At 41.0% G+C, this 17,673-nt stretch overlaps 1 protein-coding gene across 1 annotated transcript in view; it reads right to left on the reverse strand.

The window, feature by feature from the left end:
• SUPT3H (SPT3 homolog, SAGA and STAGA complex component) overlaps positions 1-17,673 on the reverse strand; it is a 690,133-nt gene that overhangs the window by 381,348 nt on the left and 291,112 nt on the right. The window contains 1 exon segment of the mRNA XM_068143262.1: positions 10,902-10,986. Coding sequence (XP_067999363.1) covers positions 10,902-10,986 — 85 coding nt within the window.

Here is a 17,673-nt window from a genome sequence, read left to right on the forward strand (position 1 = left end):
ATATAAGTTGGTGATTCATCGGTTATTAATAGTTTGATAATTAATAAAAATATTTTCATAATTCATATTTCATATTCATAAATTTAATAACCTTTTCACCACAACACCTTATATTGTATAGTTTTGACAGAATTGATGAAAAACAAAATATAAAAAAAAAAAAAGATCATCTTGTGTCAAAAGTCACATCTCTAACTTCACTTAAGAAGTCCAGACTTTAAATGGAAGATCAGAATGCTAGGTAATTCCTTTAGAAAGTGAAAAATCACATTCTAGAAGGGTACATTTATCTCCCCTGACACAAAACATAATCATGGCATTAGAAAATATGTAGAAAAATAAGTTTGTTTGCCTTTATATTTGTTCTGGTGAATTCATTCAGGATCTCAGAGGAAAAGTAGAAGGAATGTTATACTGCATCAGGCACAGTTAACATTTTTTGACAATTATTTGAAACTAAGCAAGTAAATTGATAAAAATATTAATTAAAACTCCATTGTTCATTGGATTCTGGAGCTGATTTCAAAGGTTCAGAGATGCTTCTAAACGTTGACTTGGGGTCCATCTTCCTAATCAAACATCAGTGTTTTTCACACCATTTGTAAATTTCAGATTATTTTCATCTAGTTTACTAATTTCTGCCAGAATCAGACTACTAGATGAGATGGGGTTCTGCATGCAGATATGGACTTTACACACATGTAAATCGAATATTGTAAGCATATGAACATCATATAAGCAAGCTAAAGAAAGAATGAAACACTGAATATCAGTTTTCCATCTGACTTCTGAAGTCTAGGATGTAATTATGATTTTTAACAGACAGAAAGATTGCTTCTTTATTTCAGATGAGCTAAGTTATTTGAGACATGTCTTAGACTATGTCAAAAATACTCTTGGCAAAAGCCTACTCAGTTCTAAACACCTCCAATAAAGGAGACTAGAGAGTAAAACCACTGGCAAAATATCAATTTACCAGAGTGCATCACATTGTGCAATAAAATTCTAATGATTACTCTTCAATTTCTTAACTTATTAATTTGTTCTTTTCTAAAGAGCTAATCATCTAGAATTTCATAGGGCTCCAGCAAGCAACAGATGACAGCAATATAAGGAGAAAACTCACCCTGGAGATAGTGCATCTGTAGACTGTGCAGATGAGCTCAGCTCATCCAAGATTTCAATAGCTATTAATCTATGCTATACTCCTTACAGTATAAATGAAAATTAAATATGGGATGTATTTATATTTTGGAAACTCAGATTGGGATCAGCATATCAATTGATTCATAAAAGCTGCAGAAGCCATGCTGAGTGAGTAAATACATATTGAAGAATGCCCTAGATTCCAAAACCACCATTTCTGAAAGTTCATTCATAATTCTTCTTGCTCAACAACCTAATCAAGAATCTGACATGTTAAGGGTACCAAAATCAGACACATATACATGCATACAGGTATCGCACACAAAAATCTGTCACTGCTATTACAGGCCTAAAGACTTACAGAGAAAATCAGGAAATACTGGGATTACAGCTGCCTGCACTACCTTAATTCTTTATATTTTACATGCACTACAAGGCACTATTTTTCCCATTCAATATAGTCAAGGTTTTGTATTATATTTTCACTATTGATCACACTGCTACAATTATGTTGGCATAATTACTCACTTCCTTTTGTTTGATATTTTTGGAGTTCTTAACAACTTTTCTTAGTTTTTCAGTTTTTCAGATCAGTCCATCACCACTGGATGCTCAGCAGCAAAAAGCAGCAGCCCTATCTCACAGCTTGTGTTGACTCAGAATAAATATCCATGGGAATGAAAACATCTGACCAAGTAAATAATCAAATCTACCATCTTAAGAAAAAAAAAAAAAAAAAAAAAAAAAAAAAGGCACAGAAGAGAGCCCAGAATCTCTGACTGGGACTCCTGAACTTTCTCCTCTTTCTCCTTATGTAGACCCTGTGATTTGGAACAAATATGTCTGAATACAGTAACAAGTACCAGCTAATGTTTGTTTCCAATTTAAATTTTCCATAAAAAATTTCCTTAAAAGACATTTTATAATACTCTAATATATTAAAGATGTCCCTTTGCTCAAAAACTATAAAGTCAAGTGCTTGCTAATCAATAAACAGTAGGGAAAAACAATTAAATTGAGAAAAGAGTGTCTTGTGCCTCATGTAAGCCTTTCTGAACCAATGCTGTCTTCACCTGCAAATGACAGACACACTATCACTGAGCTGCTTTAGTACAGGAATAGCATAGTCTGATCTCTACAGAATTGCACTGAATGTGTTGAGTCTACTAATATTTTTCACTGCATAGAAAAAAGTACTATGAATGAAAAAACCCGAACCCTATACTATTTTGTTAATTGAACAAAAAGGGTTTTGAAAAACAGCCCTTTGTTTCAGAGTCACACAGAAATCTTATCAAACATTAAACAATACAAATTGTCCAAAGGCAATTTTGAGAGCGGTGACCACAAAATTGTCAAAGATGCTATTTCCATTCAAAAACAAACAAACAAACAAACTTATTCTTACTAATGCAGTAACATAATCTAAATAGTGACCTCATTTAAATGATGTAAATACACAAGGAACAATTAGAAGCCTGTGATAGAGTCCCTTCTCTTTTTATTTTTTTCCATCAGATTTGGGCAATGCTAACAAATGCACACTGCTGGTACCCAGGGAACTTTTTGTATTAGGGACTTATTTCCCATTTGATTTCTTCCAGGGCAGGTGTACCATGCATTTGATGCAAATATATGTATATTGTTCAATTTAGTCTACAGCAGGAACAGAATGAATAGTTGAAGGATTTTTCCCAGATGGTTTTTGTGAACTCCTTTATCCCATTCATGTAAACACACAGTGCGTTCTGGTTTGCCAAGTTGTATATACACCCTATGACTTAGCACAAAGTCTGAATGTTTAGTTAGCCAGAAGATTGCTTCCATCCTGTGATTCATTGGGTCCCTATGGTACCCTCGACTTCCTTAATTTTGTACAATCACAAATTATATTAGTTCATGTTATTTTTATAACCCCACTAATTAATGTCCTGCACAGGAAACTTTATTACTGTTTTAAAACAGACTCATAAAGCAAGGACTTTTCCCACTACTAAAATGGTGTAAGTGACAATTGCACTAATGTTGGGATCAAGAGTAAACAGTGCTTCACACACTTTGTTTTTATCAGTGGGCCATTTCTGTAAATGAATGTGCTGCTTCCAAGCCCTTCTATTTTTAAAAGGAATGTCAGCAATTCAACAATTACTTATGTAAAGGTTACAGGTCTAACAGTTCAAAAATGCAGTAAACAACCCTGAAACTGTATGACTTCAGAGCACCATAGAAGTTACATATATTAAAATGACTAATCCTGTTTGTGAATGAATGTGATTTGCTTTTTTTAAAAGGAATGTAGGAGCAGGCTGTAAAGAACCAAGGGAGCCATATTCTTGTCTCAGTTTAAATCTTTGTTTTTCCTACTCCCCTTCCCCATTACTGTTGTCCTTTACTCTGGATGGGCAAGTAAAAGGTGAGTATTTCCTATTTCTTTTCCTTTCTTTTTATACTGCAATAAAATGGTTAACCACTGCAGGAATAAAGCTAGGAAGAGAAGAAAGCACACCATGTTCACAAAGAAAATGCACAGTCCTTGGAAAATAAAATAATTCATGCTGATCATGATTAAGTACTTAGCATTTTCGATCAGTAAAGCTATTGTTATGCTTGTCTTCGTATTTACACTATCCCTTTTTCTAGTTGTGACAAATGACTACTCAATAGAGTCCTTATATAAAAGGCAGTTTACCTGACTTACTGCTGAATCTCTGCATCTCTTTAAGTGTTCTACCTATAAATCACTGCCACAATTTAAAATAATCTATCTATTCCAGTATAGATTATTCCCCTGCTGATCTGCACCTACAGTCAAAAGAATTTTGGGGTTTTCGATCTTGAAAAACTTTCTGCTGCACCAGGCCAGCTGGCAACAGATGGACCACATCTGTCCCAGAGGAGGGGTAAGGTCAGAGTGTACGAGAATGGCCTATCCCTCAAAGGGAAAAAGATTCTAGGAAGGGAATTGGCAGGTCTCATAAATAGGGCTTTAAACTAGTTTTGAAAGGGGAAGGGGCTGAAACCAGTCCCCCCAGGCTGGGGTCTGGGGGTGATAAGCCAGAGCCAGAGGTGAAACCAGCAGCCCGAATGAAGTGCATGTACACTAATGCAAGAAGTTTGGGCAACAAACAAGAGGAGCTGGAAGCCTTGCTGCAGCAGGAAAGTTATGATGTAGTTGCCATCACAGAGACGTGGTGGGACGACTCACATGACTGGAGCGCTGCAATTGACAGCTACAGGCTCTTCAGGAGTGACAGGCAAGGAAGAAGGGGTGGAGGGGTGGCCCTGTACATCAGGAAGGCACTAGATGCCATTGAGCTGGAGATCAGGGACGGTTGGGTTGAGTGCCTGTGGGTGAGAATTAGAGGGAAGGCCAACAGGGCTGACATCCTGGTTGGAGTCTGTTATAGACCACCCAACCAGGAGGAAGATGTTGATGAGTCATTCTATAGGCATCTTAAGGCTGTCTCAAGATCGCCTGACCTTGTTCTCATGGGTGACTTCAACTTGCCTGATATCTGCTGGGATCTTAACATAGCAGAGAGGAGGCAATCTAGGAGGTTCTTAGAATGCATGGAGGACAGCTTCTTATCCCAGGTGCTGCGAGAGCCTACCAGGGGTAAGGCTATGCTTGACCTCCTCTTCACCAATAGGGAAGGGCTGGTGGGTGATGTGGTGGTTGGAAGGTGCTTAGGGGCCAGTGACCACGAGATAATTGAATTCTCATTATTTGGTCAAGCTAAGAGGGGTAGCAAGAAGACCTCCACTCTGGATTTCTGGAGGGCGGACTTCAGGCTACTCAAGGAACTAATTCAGAAGGTTCCTTGGGAAACATCCCTTAAAAACAAAGGGGTCCAGGAGAGCTGGACCTACTTCAAGGAAGAATTGTTGAAGGCGCAGGGACAGGCCGTGGCAATGTGCCGGAAGAAGAGCCGCCGGGGCAGAATGCCAGCCTGGATGGTTAATGAACTTTTAATAGAACTAAGGGAAAAAAGAAGGGTGTATCATCTTTGGAAGAAAGGTGAGGCAACCCATAAAAAAATTAAGGATGTTGCTAGGTCATGTAGGAAGAAAATTAGGGTGGCAAAAGCGCATTTGGAGCTTAGACTGGCCTCTGCCCTGAAGAACAACAAAAAGTCCTTCTATAAATACATTAATAGCAAGAAGAAGGGCAGAGACAACCTCCACTCCTTCGTGGACATGGAGGGGAATGTTGTAACAAAGGATGAGGAAAAGGCAGAGATACTTAACACCTTCTTTGCCTCAATTTTTACTAGCAGGACAGAATGTCTTCCAGACAGCTGGCCTGCAGAGCTGGCAGAAGGAGCCAGGGAGCAGCATAGTTTTCCACTGTTCCAGAATGGGGTAATTGGTGATCTGCTCAGCCGCCTGGATCCCCACAAGTCCATGGGACCAGATGGGATCCATCCTAGGGTGCTGAGGGAGCTGTCAGAGGAGCTGGCCAAGCCGCTCTCCATCATTTTTCAGCAGTCCTGGCTCAGTGGAGAGGTCCCAGAGGACTGGAAGCTGGCCAACGTTGTGCCCATCCACAAGAAGGGCTGGTTGGATGAGCCAGGGAATTATAGGCCTGTCAGCCTGACCTCAGTGCCAGGCAAGATTATGGAACAGGTCATCTTGAGTGCAATCACACAGCACTTACAGGATGGCCAAGGGATCAGGCTCAGCCAGCATGGATTTAGGAAGGGTAGGTCCTGCCTGACCAACCTGATCTCCTTCTATGATCAGGTGACCCACCTGGTGGATGTGGGGAGTCCTGTGGATGTAGTCTACCTGGACCTCAGCAAGGCCTTTGACACCGTCCCCCATAGCAAACTCCTGGCCAAGCTGTCAGCCCACGGCTTGGATAGCAGCACTCTGAGCTGGGTTAGGAACTGGCTGGAGGGCCGAGCCCAGAGAGTGGTGGTGAATGGTGCCACATCCAGCTGGCGGCCAGTCACTAGTGGAGTCCCTCAGGGATCAGTGCTGGCCCCCATGCTCTTTAACATCTTTATTGATGATCTAGATGAGGGCATTGAGTCTATCATCAGTAAATTTGCTGACGACACCAAGCTGGGGGCAGGAGTTGATCTGCTGGAGGATAGAGAGGCTCTGCAGAGAGACCTCGACAGGCTGGACAGATGGGCAGAGTCCAACGGCATGAGATTTAACACATCCAAGTGCTGGGTTCTGCACATCGGCCACAACAACCCCATGCAGTGCTACAGGCTAGGGTCAGAGTGGCTGGAGAGAGGCCAGGCAGAGAGGGACCTGGGGGTGCTGGTCAATGGTAGGCTGAACATGAGCCTGCAGTGTGCCCAGGCGGCCAGGAGGGCCAATGGCATCCTGGCCTGCATCAGGAACAGTGTGGCCAGCAGGAGCAGGGAGGTCATTCTGCCCCTGTACACTGCACTGGTTAGGCCACACCTCGAGTACTGTGTCCAGTTCTGGGCCCCTCAGTTTAGGAAGGATGTTGACTTGCTGGAATGAGTCCAGAGAAGGGCAACGAAGTTGGTGAGGGGCTTGGAACACAAGCCCTATGAGGAGAGGCTGAGGGAGCTGGGGCTGCTTAGCCTGGAGAGGAGGAGACTCAGGGGTGACCTTATTGCTGTCTACAACTACCTGAAGGGGGGTTGCAGATAGGCAGAGGTTTGTCTCTTCTCCCAGGCAGCCAGCACCAGAACAAGAGGACACAGTCTCAGGCTGTGCCAGGGGAGGTTCAGGCTGGAGGTTTGGAGGATGTTTTACACAGAGAGAGTGATTGCCCATTGGAATGGGCTGCCCGGGGAGGTGGTGGATTCACCATCACTGGAGGTGTTCAGGAGGAGACTTGACAGGGTGCTTGGTTGCATGGGTTAGTTGATTAGGTGGTGTTGGATGATAGGTTGGACGTGATGATCTTGAAGGTCTCTTCCAACCTGGTCTATTCTATTCTATTCTATTCTATTCTATTCTATTCTATTCTATTCTATTCTATTCTATTCTATGTTCTGTGATTTGGTTGAGACCAATTCTGAATTAACTATGTTATCCAAGTAGGGGACAATTAATTTCCAACAGAAATAAACCAGGAAAAAAAGATATAAATTATCTATGTGTATATGAAAAGTGTTTGTGTATGCATGTATGTAATGTAAAAAACGCTACATAGGAAGCAAGAGTGTAATGTTAATAATTTTTAAGTAGCAGCACAAGTTGTATGAATTTAAATTCTTCCATAGGAAGATAAAAGTGATCAAAAAAATCCCATAGGTCATGTACAACTGGAGTTTTTTAAAGGTGACACTACTGAATCTTAAGCCAACAGAGTGGGTTTAACTTTCATTGTTTTACACCAATTGAAGAGATCAGAGTCCACCTTCTAGCAGACACACACTAGATGACAGAAAGTAAACAGCATCTCTGTTGACATGAATTCTGTCATTCGTGACAGTCTCCAGAATGATTTATCACGCATTACAAAGAATTCCAGTGGATAAAACTTTTAAAGGATGCAGTCCAAGGCAGTTGCAACATACTGTGGGTTTTCCTCTGAGCAGCCAGAGGAAAACTTCCTTGGAGTTAGGATTACTTGCCAGAAGTTAGGGGCTATTGGATTCTGGTATTTATAAGCACGTCTGCATTTTTGGTGTGCGCGTGTGTAATTTTTCACATTCCTTTGCTAAATTCTTTCTACTGCTAAAATGTCCTTCACTTTGAAAAAAAAAGTCTAATCTCTTCCTAGCAGCTCTTCAGTATCTCAGAACTGAAGTTTAGATCTAGTGCTAAACTGAATAACGAAATTCTGTGAAAGCAGGTGCCTGTAGTCTTACTATTACTCCAATAGTCATCATACCTAAAGAGCAAACTGCTGCTACTTAATATTGATAAAAAATGCCCACTTGATACATTTTCAGTACAAGGAAGGTAACTCTTTTTGGCCCTTTTGATCTAAGTAGGACATCATGATCTTAATGACTTTTATCCTTTCAGTGTGACATCTGAAGCATGAACATGGAGATATGGTCCTATTAAGAGAAGACACTATGATATCTTTATGTTTTAATACTAGTCTAATACATTTTCCTATGATCCAGCCTAGCATAACAGAAATTCTGTGACCATGTAAATCTGTCCAAACTAGATCCTGATTTAATAGAGTTCAGATCTGAAGGGTTAAATTTTGGAGAGCCGAGCTCCAAGCACTGCTGGACTGATAAGAAGGAGACAGTGTTGGCCTTGATGGCTTGTGAAACACGGTGCAGCAGTGCTGTTGGAGGAGGGCAGATATTTGATTATGAGTGGTTGTTATGACCTGAGAGTGTAAGACTTCAGGCATATAGAAGATTGATGTAACAGAGTCCCTGGTCCTGTCGTAAACTGCTTTTGTGTTGTATTAGTTTTATAAAGAAGAATTTTGTATGATAAAGTGGACACCTGGCCTGCATCAGGCTGTGTCCCATCTGTTAATCGCGGCACAGATCAACTTTGAAAACAGAAAGATGGAACTGTAAACAGCAAGTTACCAAAAGTTACCAAATCAAAGGTAATCATGCTGGCAACTTTTTTTTTTTAATTCAGAAGCGCAAACTTGGACTTAGCAAGCACAAGCTCTACTTACAAATGTCTGCTTTGAAAGATGTTTGCAACATGCCAACTTCATTGCAGGCATACAAGTAATTTCTACAGTTTAGCCTTGTACATGTATTATGGATGGAAAAATGGTCATGAATTCTGAGAATTCATTAAATTACATTATGCAAACTGTGTAGTCCATTAACCTGAATAATATGACAAAATCCAGGCAGTAAGTAATAAATTTACATCTGCAGTCAGCTTCAATTACAAAAAGAGCTTCTTTCTAGTACTGGATATATATTCACAAGGACACCCACATCTAAAGTGAAAATTTAGTACAACAACTACATAGGAGGATGTGCAGTTATTAAGGATGACAAACGTGCAAAAATCCCTATCAGAAGTCCAGAGCATGTAAAAAGCTCCTGATTTAAGAGTTCTGGCATGTGAATGTCAGAGGTCAAAGCAATGAGCTATTAAAGATACTTTCACTTCCTTGGAAATAAAGTGCTGTCTTGAGCTCAGAGGGGAAAGGTTAGAAAAGCTGTTTATCTGCTGCTCTGTTCCCATTCTTCCTTCTGTCAGGAAATCGTACATGCTCCTACACCCCACACAAGGTTAACCATGGGTCACGGTCATTCCCCTAGTAAATGCCTGACTTTGATTTCAGCGCAAGGACCACATGGCTGCATGTTGCATGGTCTTAAAATGCACGTTTTGCTGTAAAGTTCAGCTCAGCTAAGCCTTGGCAGGATGTTAAAGTACAAACTCTTCACCACATTATTGCTAAAGGAAGAGAGCAGTCACAGTTTGCATAAATTAAGGGGGTCATTAACAAAAAGAAAATATTATTTTGTAGTAGTTACAACTAGAATAAGGACTAAAAATTTTTGCCTGGGATCACATGCTTAATCAGTGGGAAACCTGCAGAGAGAGGGCAGAGGTTGTTCCCTCCCCAGGAGACACAGGGCATAGTTGTGACAGACCTAAAGGAGCATAATAAGCAGAGAAGCCACAGCACAAAGATGCCAGAAGACTGTAGACATACGGATAGACTGGTGGGTTTCAGAAATATGAGCAGGAAGAAACTACCTGGAGCTGGAAGGAACCCCAAATCATTTGCTGTGATCCAGAAAGCCACTGAACAGTTGCTCGATGAAGTGCAAAGCTGAAGGAAATCACCTGCCATCAGGCAAAGAGTGGGCATGGGGAGGTTTCTTTATAAAAACTATTCTATATTAAAATATAATATACGTACAAATATCTATAAAAATATAGTTTTCCATTCTAGTTAATGCAGTAACAGAATCTAGTTTGAGGAGACCCTTGCAACTGCTGAAAGAGCTCACTATAGAGAAAAGATCTTAGATCTTGTAGCTCAAAGTTCTAGCTGATCTAGAGACTCATCATATGTGTCATAATGAATATTTACATATTAGTATTAATTAGCTACATTAGTTCCATATAATGTGCATATCCATACATGCTGCTAATTTAATTTGAAAAATCAATGCAGTAAGAAAAAATAATATCAACGAATGCTTCCGAAGCTACAGGTGACAGACAAGAGGATACATTTCTGGAAAAAATGTCAAGATGGCAGATTCATGCCACAGTGTAAAATACCATCACTTATTTCTAAAGAAGTTATGCTGGATTTAATTTAAAACTATGGAAAGGTTTAAATTTAGAGCTGCTTCTGACAGACAAGAAACAGTCTTCAACATTTTTATTGGCTTTCAGTAGGAAAAATATGCAGCATTTCTGCATTGTTTTTTGACAAATATTAACATTTCAGTCAGAATATTAGAAATTAAATATTAAGCTCATAATTCATTAGCAGAAGTACTAGAATGCAAAAAAGAAAATAGCAAGGAAGCCTTCAGATAATTAGGCAGTTTTTTCTTTCTAACACCTTGAAGTTTTTAAACAAAAACATACATCAGCCTCATTTATTCCCAGGGTTAGGTGGGGTTCCAGATATCACACAAGTACAGTATGTAAGCATAAACAGTGCACACTTTCTATCTGCAAGCCTAACAGTGGCTTCTGCAGATTAATAAGGCCAGAACCACACTTATTGGGTTTTATTGGTTTCTAAACCCAGAACAATCTGTTGTTAGTCATTTGGTCATAAATATGTCCTGCGGTTCTCTAAGGAGTTTTACAGTGACAATTATTTTATCAGTTATGTTCTTTCTTACCAAATTTATCAGCTGAGTGTGGACAATGTCTTCGACCAGTATTGCAGTTTCATGGAGAGGCCTGCGAGCATCTCCTAAGGAAAACCTGAGAGAAATAGGTTTATCACAAGGTTATGAAAATAAGTTAAAAAAGAAACCAAGTAGTTGATCTCCAGAGAAATTAAAAAAAAATACAAAGAACAAGAAGCTCAATACACTTGTGTCATAAGTTACAACCTGCATGTATGGTTTTGCCTATATACTCTGCTGTGTGTGTGATAGAGGATTTGAGAACATCAAAACACTTTACCTTCTGTTATCTCACTTCTTTTACTTACAAACAGGTACCTTTTTTTCCACATTATGATGAACAGGATCTGGCTCACACATTTTCATAGGACACACATAACTTTGCCCTGCTATTTATTCATGAAGGACCAGAAAATGTTAGAGATTGAATAAAGAAGTGCTAAGAGGGCTCTATAAAAATGAGTTAGTCCTTCTGTCACATCACTATCCAGTTCCTTCATATATTCACAACTCTCCCTCTGTGACATCAAAGTCTCTTGGTTTCCCAGAATGGCAGCAAACAAAAATCAGTCAGAGTCATGGGTAATTTCAAGCAATTTGCTTAACTTCCCACATCACCTATATGTAGTTCAAGGTGGTCTGGTATTTAGTACTTGTACTTCAGCATCTTAAACCAGGCACAGTATTCGTGAAACAAAGCCATCCAACAATGGAAGTTTAATAAATGCAAAGGAATTCAGGAAATCAAAGTCATTAACCATTCCAAAGGTTTACTGGTTGCTCTGTTTATGGTCCCCCTGTATCTGAGTTCTGGCTATTTATTTATTTTATTCTTTTTTAAATTCAAAGCTGTTAATTGGTCTTAAATCAGTCTCTAGATGGTCTCAATGGAGCCCAACTCTGGCTCACTGAAAATGTCATTATATGCATATCAACATAAAAATAATCCCAAACACTATTCTACTCTTACATCATTGCAGCAAAAGCCAAATTGCTATGCTTTCAAATATGTCATCCAAGCTTTTTTTTTTTTTTAATCTCTCATTTCCTAAACCTGAGAAGGAAAATTGTACATCAAATACAGTCATTGTAAATTAAAAAAAATAGTGACATTATTATTCAGGTGACTGAATATCTCAATTATTTCCTTACAAAAGCATCCCTTCTATCCTGAAAAATCCCAGCATTTTGCATATAATCAACTACATTTACATAGAAGTTGTTTTTTTCCCTTCATCTAATAATGAAATTACATACCTGATTCTTTATATAGTATTTGAAATTCTAATCATAGTAGATTTCAGCTTGCTACATGTAAGAGCACAAGAACTACTTTGCCAATGTCTGAGCACAACCCACTGTACTACACTAGTCACAGCAAGAGGAAATTACACTCTGTATTTTTTCCCTGTCATTTCCCTCTCTTCCTGAGACTATCAGCATCTTCAAAAGATGGTAGTTTTTTATAATGTGTTGTACAACATCTCTAAAATGAGCATAACTTCAGTAATTTTTTTCTCTATTATGCAGGAGTGCAGATGCACATGAATTATGACAGATACTTCCTAGGGCTATCAGCACAGCAAACAATCCTGACACCATTAGGTATGTTATAAACTGCAAATACATGGATATTATCTAGGAAGTACATATAAAAATGGAAGTATTTATTACCACATTACACTGGAATGTAAAATATTATTAAAAGCATCACAGATTCAAACCAACTATTCATAAAGAAGAAAACTTAATTTTATTTTTTTCTAAGTGCATATGTAAACTAACAGGATTTTTTTTTCTTTTTTCCCCTAATTACATGGGGTATATAAAGCCAAACAGAATTCAATTATTGACCTTTTACCATTTAAAAGTAATTTTTATTTCTTTCTAAGATTTAAAATGCTGACTTGGCAATATTATCATCTTGAACACAAATTTCTTTTGATCATCATTCCAATTAGCATTACACATAACACGAACAAAATGGTTTGGTTTTTTTTTTTCCCAAGGACAAAAAAGCATAAGGACAAAACTCTGTTGCTGAACCATACCTTCCCTCCCTGTATGCACTTAGCAGTCTTTCACACTGTATTGGGTTGAACTGAGGTGGAGTTAATTCTCCTCACAGCATCGTTCTAGTGCTGCGGTTTTTTTTTTGCAGCAGCAGTTGATAACACAGCAGTGTTTTGGCTACAGCTGAATTCGGTATCCGAGCTGTGTCCTTTCAACATTTCCCTGCCCCAGGAGTACATTGAGGGGTGGGCAGGATCTTGGGAGGGGACACAACTGAGCCAGCTGACTCAGACGGGCCAAAGAGGTATTCCATACCATATGACATCAGCTCAGGTATAAGAAGGACGTGAGAGAAGGAAGTTTGGGGATTCGTCCATGGCGTTTATCCTCCCAAGGAACCACCAAGCTTAGAGAGCCCTGCTTCCCGAGACTGACCACCGTCCTGCTGATGGGAAGTAGAGACTAACATCTCTCTCTCTGCTTTCTTCGCTTCTGCACGGTCTATTTGCTGTTTGCTTATTAGTGTTATTAAATTGCTCCTATCTTATCCCCGGCTTCTGTTATATTTTCTTTCCCTTCTTCCCCTGTTCACTTAAGAGGGGGAGTGATAGAGCGGCTTGGTGGGTATCTGGCCTCCAGGCCAGAGCCAAACCACCACAGTCCTTTTTGGTGCATTGGCCGGGAAACGAAAATATAACATAGCTGTAGTTTCTGCAGTTTTTTTTTATATAAGCTTGCTTATGATACAGGCTTCTGTGCGGGTCACGTGGCTTGCTGATAACTTCTGCTTTGTTTTGGAAATACTTCATTGACTTGCTGGAACGAGTCCAGAGAAGAGCAACAAAGTTGGTGAGGGGTTTGGAACACAAGCCCTATGAGGAGAGGCTGAGGGAGCTGGGGCTGCTTAGCCTGGAGAAGAGGAGACTCAGGGGTGACCTTATCACTCTCTACAACTACCTGAAGGGAGGTTGTAGACAGGCTGATGATGGTCTCTTCAGTACCAGAACAAGAGGACACAGTCTCAGGCTGCGCCAGGGGAGGTTCAGGTTGGATGTGAGGAAGAAGTTCTATACAGAAAGAGTGATTGCCCATTGGAATGGGTTGCCCGGGGAGGTGGTGGAGTCGCCGTCGTTGAGGGTGTTCAGAAGGAGACTTGATGGGGTGCTTGGTGCCATGGGTTAGCTGTTTGGGTGGGTTGGATTGGTTGATGGGTTGGACACGATGATCTTGAAGGTCTCTTCCAACCTGGTTTGGTTTATTCTAATAAAGGTTTATTTGTTTAGGAACATGCCGAAGCAAATAATGGCTATGTGTCTCTTTCTCCTGCTTGTAGGGCTGCTGTTCTCTGGGAGCTATGCTAGGGAGGTCATCATTTCTGTCTCCCCACCTGAAATGAGTGTAGAGAATTTTATTATGCAGGCCCCCAAGATTTTGATCCATCCATATGTGAGCACCCTAGTACTGCTAATCAACATTACTGGCATGTTGCGGGTTTTGTGGAGTTTGATTCCATCATGGCATGAAAAGAGACAGTCTTCGGGTGGGGATATATTGAAGTGTGACTTGAAGTGGTCAGTCCCTGGGTGGCAGGGTGTGTGGAAGGACTTGGGCAGATTCCTAGAATTGATCTATTTTACAATGGCAAGCTACAAACTCCCTAAGATCTTTCTTACTCATAACTGAACGTAGGTTTTGCAACTGAAGAATAAAACAAATCTTAATTAAAGTTTTGGTTTTTTTCCTAAACAACAGTCGTCAGGGGCCAGAGCTGGATTATTCTTACATCTGCCACATATAAATATTTGCATTTCTTGATAGCCTTATGACAACATTCACAATCATCTTCTACTTTATGCTTAGGAATGCAAAATAATGAAAAACAATTATTCAAAAAGTCCCAAATTCCTGGCTGAGGTTTTCTAGCTCATGTGCTGCCTGAGCTGCTACCACCTTCCTTCGAGACTCCCTGTGTGCTGCATTGGAAATCTAAGTAATTAGGCAGGACGGAAAGCAGTGCAGAGCCAACAGTAAAGCCCTGTGGAACCAAACTCCAGGTTTCAAAGCAAAACATATATTTTAAAGCAAGAACACCAAATATTTAGTTCCATTCTTTAAGCCCTCTTCTTGCTAAGAGTGGAATTAAGCTTGAATCGTGGGATGAAAATCACAGTATGGATTAATCTTTTACACATAAATCATCTTGTGTCCTTTGACTCATCTATTATCATCTATACCCTCTAAACATCCTAAATTCATAAGAGAAAACAAAAACTTCCTTCAGTGATAACACATGAGCTGGTTAGCATAAACTTAATTCTTAGTACAGTTATGATTTAATTCACTTTGCATTTGTAGGACAGCCCAAATGCTCCAAGCCAAGGACAAAAGGAAAAAAAAAGATAGCAAAATCAAGTATCCAAGTATACACCTTCAATTTACTCTAAAATCAGATTTCTATAAGGAGAAGTCTTGATGTAATGCATTTCTATAAGAATGGATGAGAGAAAGATTGGTGGTTTTTGCAGAGCATAGCAGAACTGGAAATGAAAAATATTATTTTAGGTGGTGAAAACAAAACTTTTTGCATATGGAAGTGAATTATGGTGGGTTTTCCTGTTGCCTGTAATTTAGCTTCAGTTATGAACAGCTTTTTGGGTCTTTCTGTGCTCTGTCGTCTTTTTTCTTTTTTCTTTGTTTTTTTTCCCTGGGGAAGGGCAGATTTTAGCATTTCTTAGAAGTCAACTGAGAGAAACACCATCTGAAAAATGTATCAACAACTACTGATAAAATAACTACATTGGTTTCATAAAGAGGCTATGGAAATCACAGAATTCCAGGTTGGAATGACTCCAAGGATCCTCTGGACCACCCTTTCTAGGTGGTAGTGTAGTTTAAATTAGATAGCCCAGCACCCTGTCAAGCTGAGTATTATAACTATCCTATGTAGGGGAATCCATTACTTCTCTTTGGAGATGATTCCAACGTCTAACTGTTCTCATTGTCACAGTATCACAGTATCACTTAGGTTGGAAAGGACCTCGAGGATCATCGAGTCCAACCTATCAACACAGACCCCATGACTAGACCATGGCACCAAGTGCCACGTCCAATCTCCCCTTGAACGCCTCCAGGGTTGATGACTCCACCACCTCCCTGGGCAACCCGTTCCAATGACTCGCTCAGTGAAGAACCTCCTCCTCACCTTGAGTCTAAACCTCCCCTGGCGCAGCTTGAGACTGTGTCCCCTTGTTCTGGTGCTGGTTGCCTGGGAGAAGAGGCCAACCCCCTCCTGGCCGCAACCACCCTTCAGGTAGTTGTAGAGGGCAATGAGGTCACCCCTGAGCCTCCTCTTCTCCAGGCTAAACAATCCCAGCTCCCTCAGCCTCTCCTCATAGGGCTTGTGTTCAAGGCCGCTCACCAGCCTTGTTGCCCTTCTCTGGACACGTTCAAGTGTTTCAATGTCCTTCTTAAACTGAGGGGCCCAGAACTGGATACAGTACTCAAGGTGCGGCCTAACCAAAGCAGAGTACAGGGGCACAATGACCTCCCTGCTCCTGCTGGCCACACTATTCCTAATGCAAGCCAGGATGCCATTGGCCCTCCTGGCCACCTGGGCACACTGTTGGCTCATATTCAGGTGGCTGTTGATCAGCACACCCAGGTCCCTCTCTGTTTGGGAGCTCTCCAGCCACTCCGACCCCAGCCTGTAGCTCTGCATGGGATTGCCGTAGCCAAAGTGCAGCACTCAGCACTTGGACTTGTTGAATGCCATCCCATTGGACTCTGCCCATCTGTCCAGTCGGTCGAGGTCCCTCTGCAGAGCCTTTCTACCCTCTAACTGACTAACATCTGCCCCTAACTTTGTGTCATCTGCAAACTTGCTGATGACTGACTCTACTCCTTCATCCAGATCATCGATGAATATGTTGAAGAGGACAGGGCCCAGCATTGATCCCTGGGGGACACCACTAGTGACTGGCCGCCAGCTGGATGTGGCACCGTTCACTACCACTCTCTGGGCCCGGCCCTCCAGCCAGTTCCTAACCCAGCACAGAGTGTAATGGTCCAATCCACGGGCTGACAGCTTAGCCAGCAGTTTGCTGTGGGGGACGGTGTCAAAGGCCTTGCTGAAGTCCAGGTAGACCACATCCACAGGCCTCCCCACATCCACCAGACGGGTCACCTGATCATAGAAAGAGATCAGGTTGGAGAGGCAGGATCTGCCCTTCCTAAATCCATGTTGGCTGGACCTGAGCCCTTGGCCATCCTTCAGGTGCGCAGTTATTGCTGCCAGGATAATCTGCTCCATCACTTTCCCTGGCACTGAGGTCAGGCTGACCGGCCTGTAGTTTCCAGGTCTTCTGGATTCCAATTGGAATCTCATCAGGAGTAATTTGCACCTATTGCACCTTGTCTTTTCCATGTGACTCTCTGTAAAAAGGGAGTCTCCATCCTCTGCCAAATATACACTTTGTATAAGACCAAAAATATTTTTCATGGCCCTTTTACACTCCTATTTTCAGCAAAACTTCGAGGAAGAGGAGTGAGAGCTCTGTTTCAAACAGACAATAGGGATCAAGTCCACAGAAACATCTCAGGTGAAGATAGCAGTTTCAAGGGAGGCTTCCAGAAATTTGGATCCACAGTAAATACAAGTGTGACAGAATAAGAGTTTGTGACTGAAAACTTATCAAGGGAACAAAAGAGCTCATAAGACTATCTCAATGGCTCAGGTGATGGATGGCAATAA

This window comes from Melanerpes formicivorus, unplaced genomic scaffold, assembly GCF_026170545.1.
Source record: "Melanerpes formicivorus ecotype bairdi unplaced genomic scaffold, bMelFor1.0.p_v2 SCAF_9, whole genome shotgun sequence".
NCBI lineage: Eukaryota > Metazoa > Chordata > Aves > Piciformes > Picidae > Melanerpes > Melanerpes formicivorus.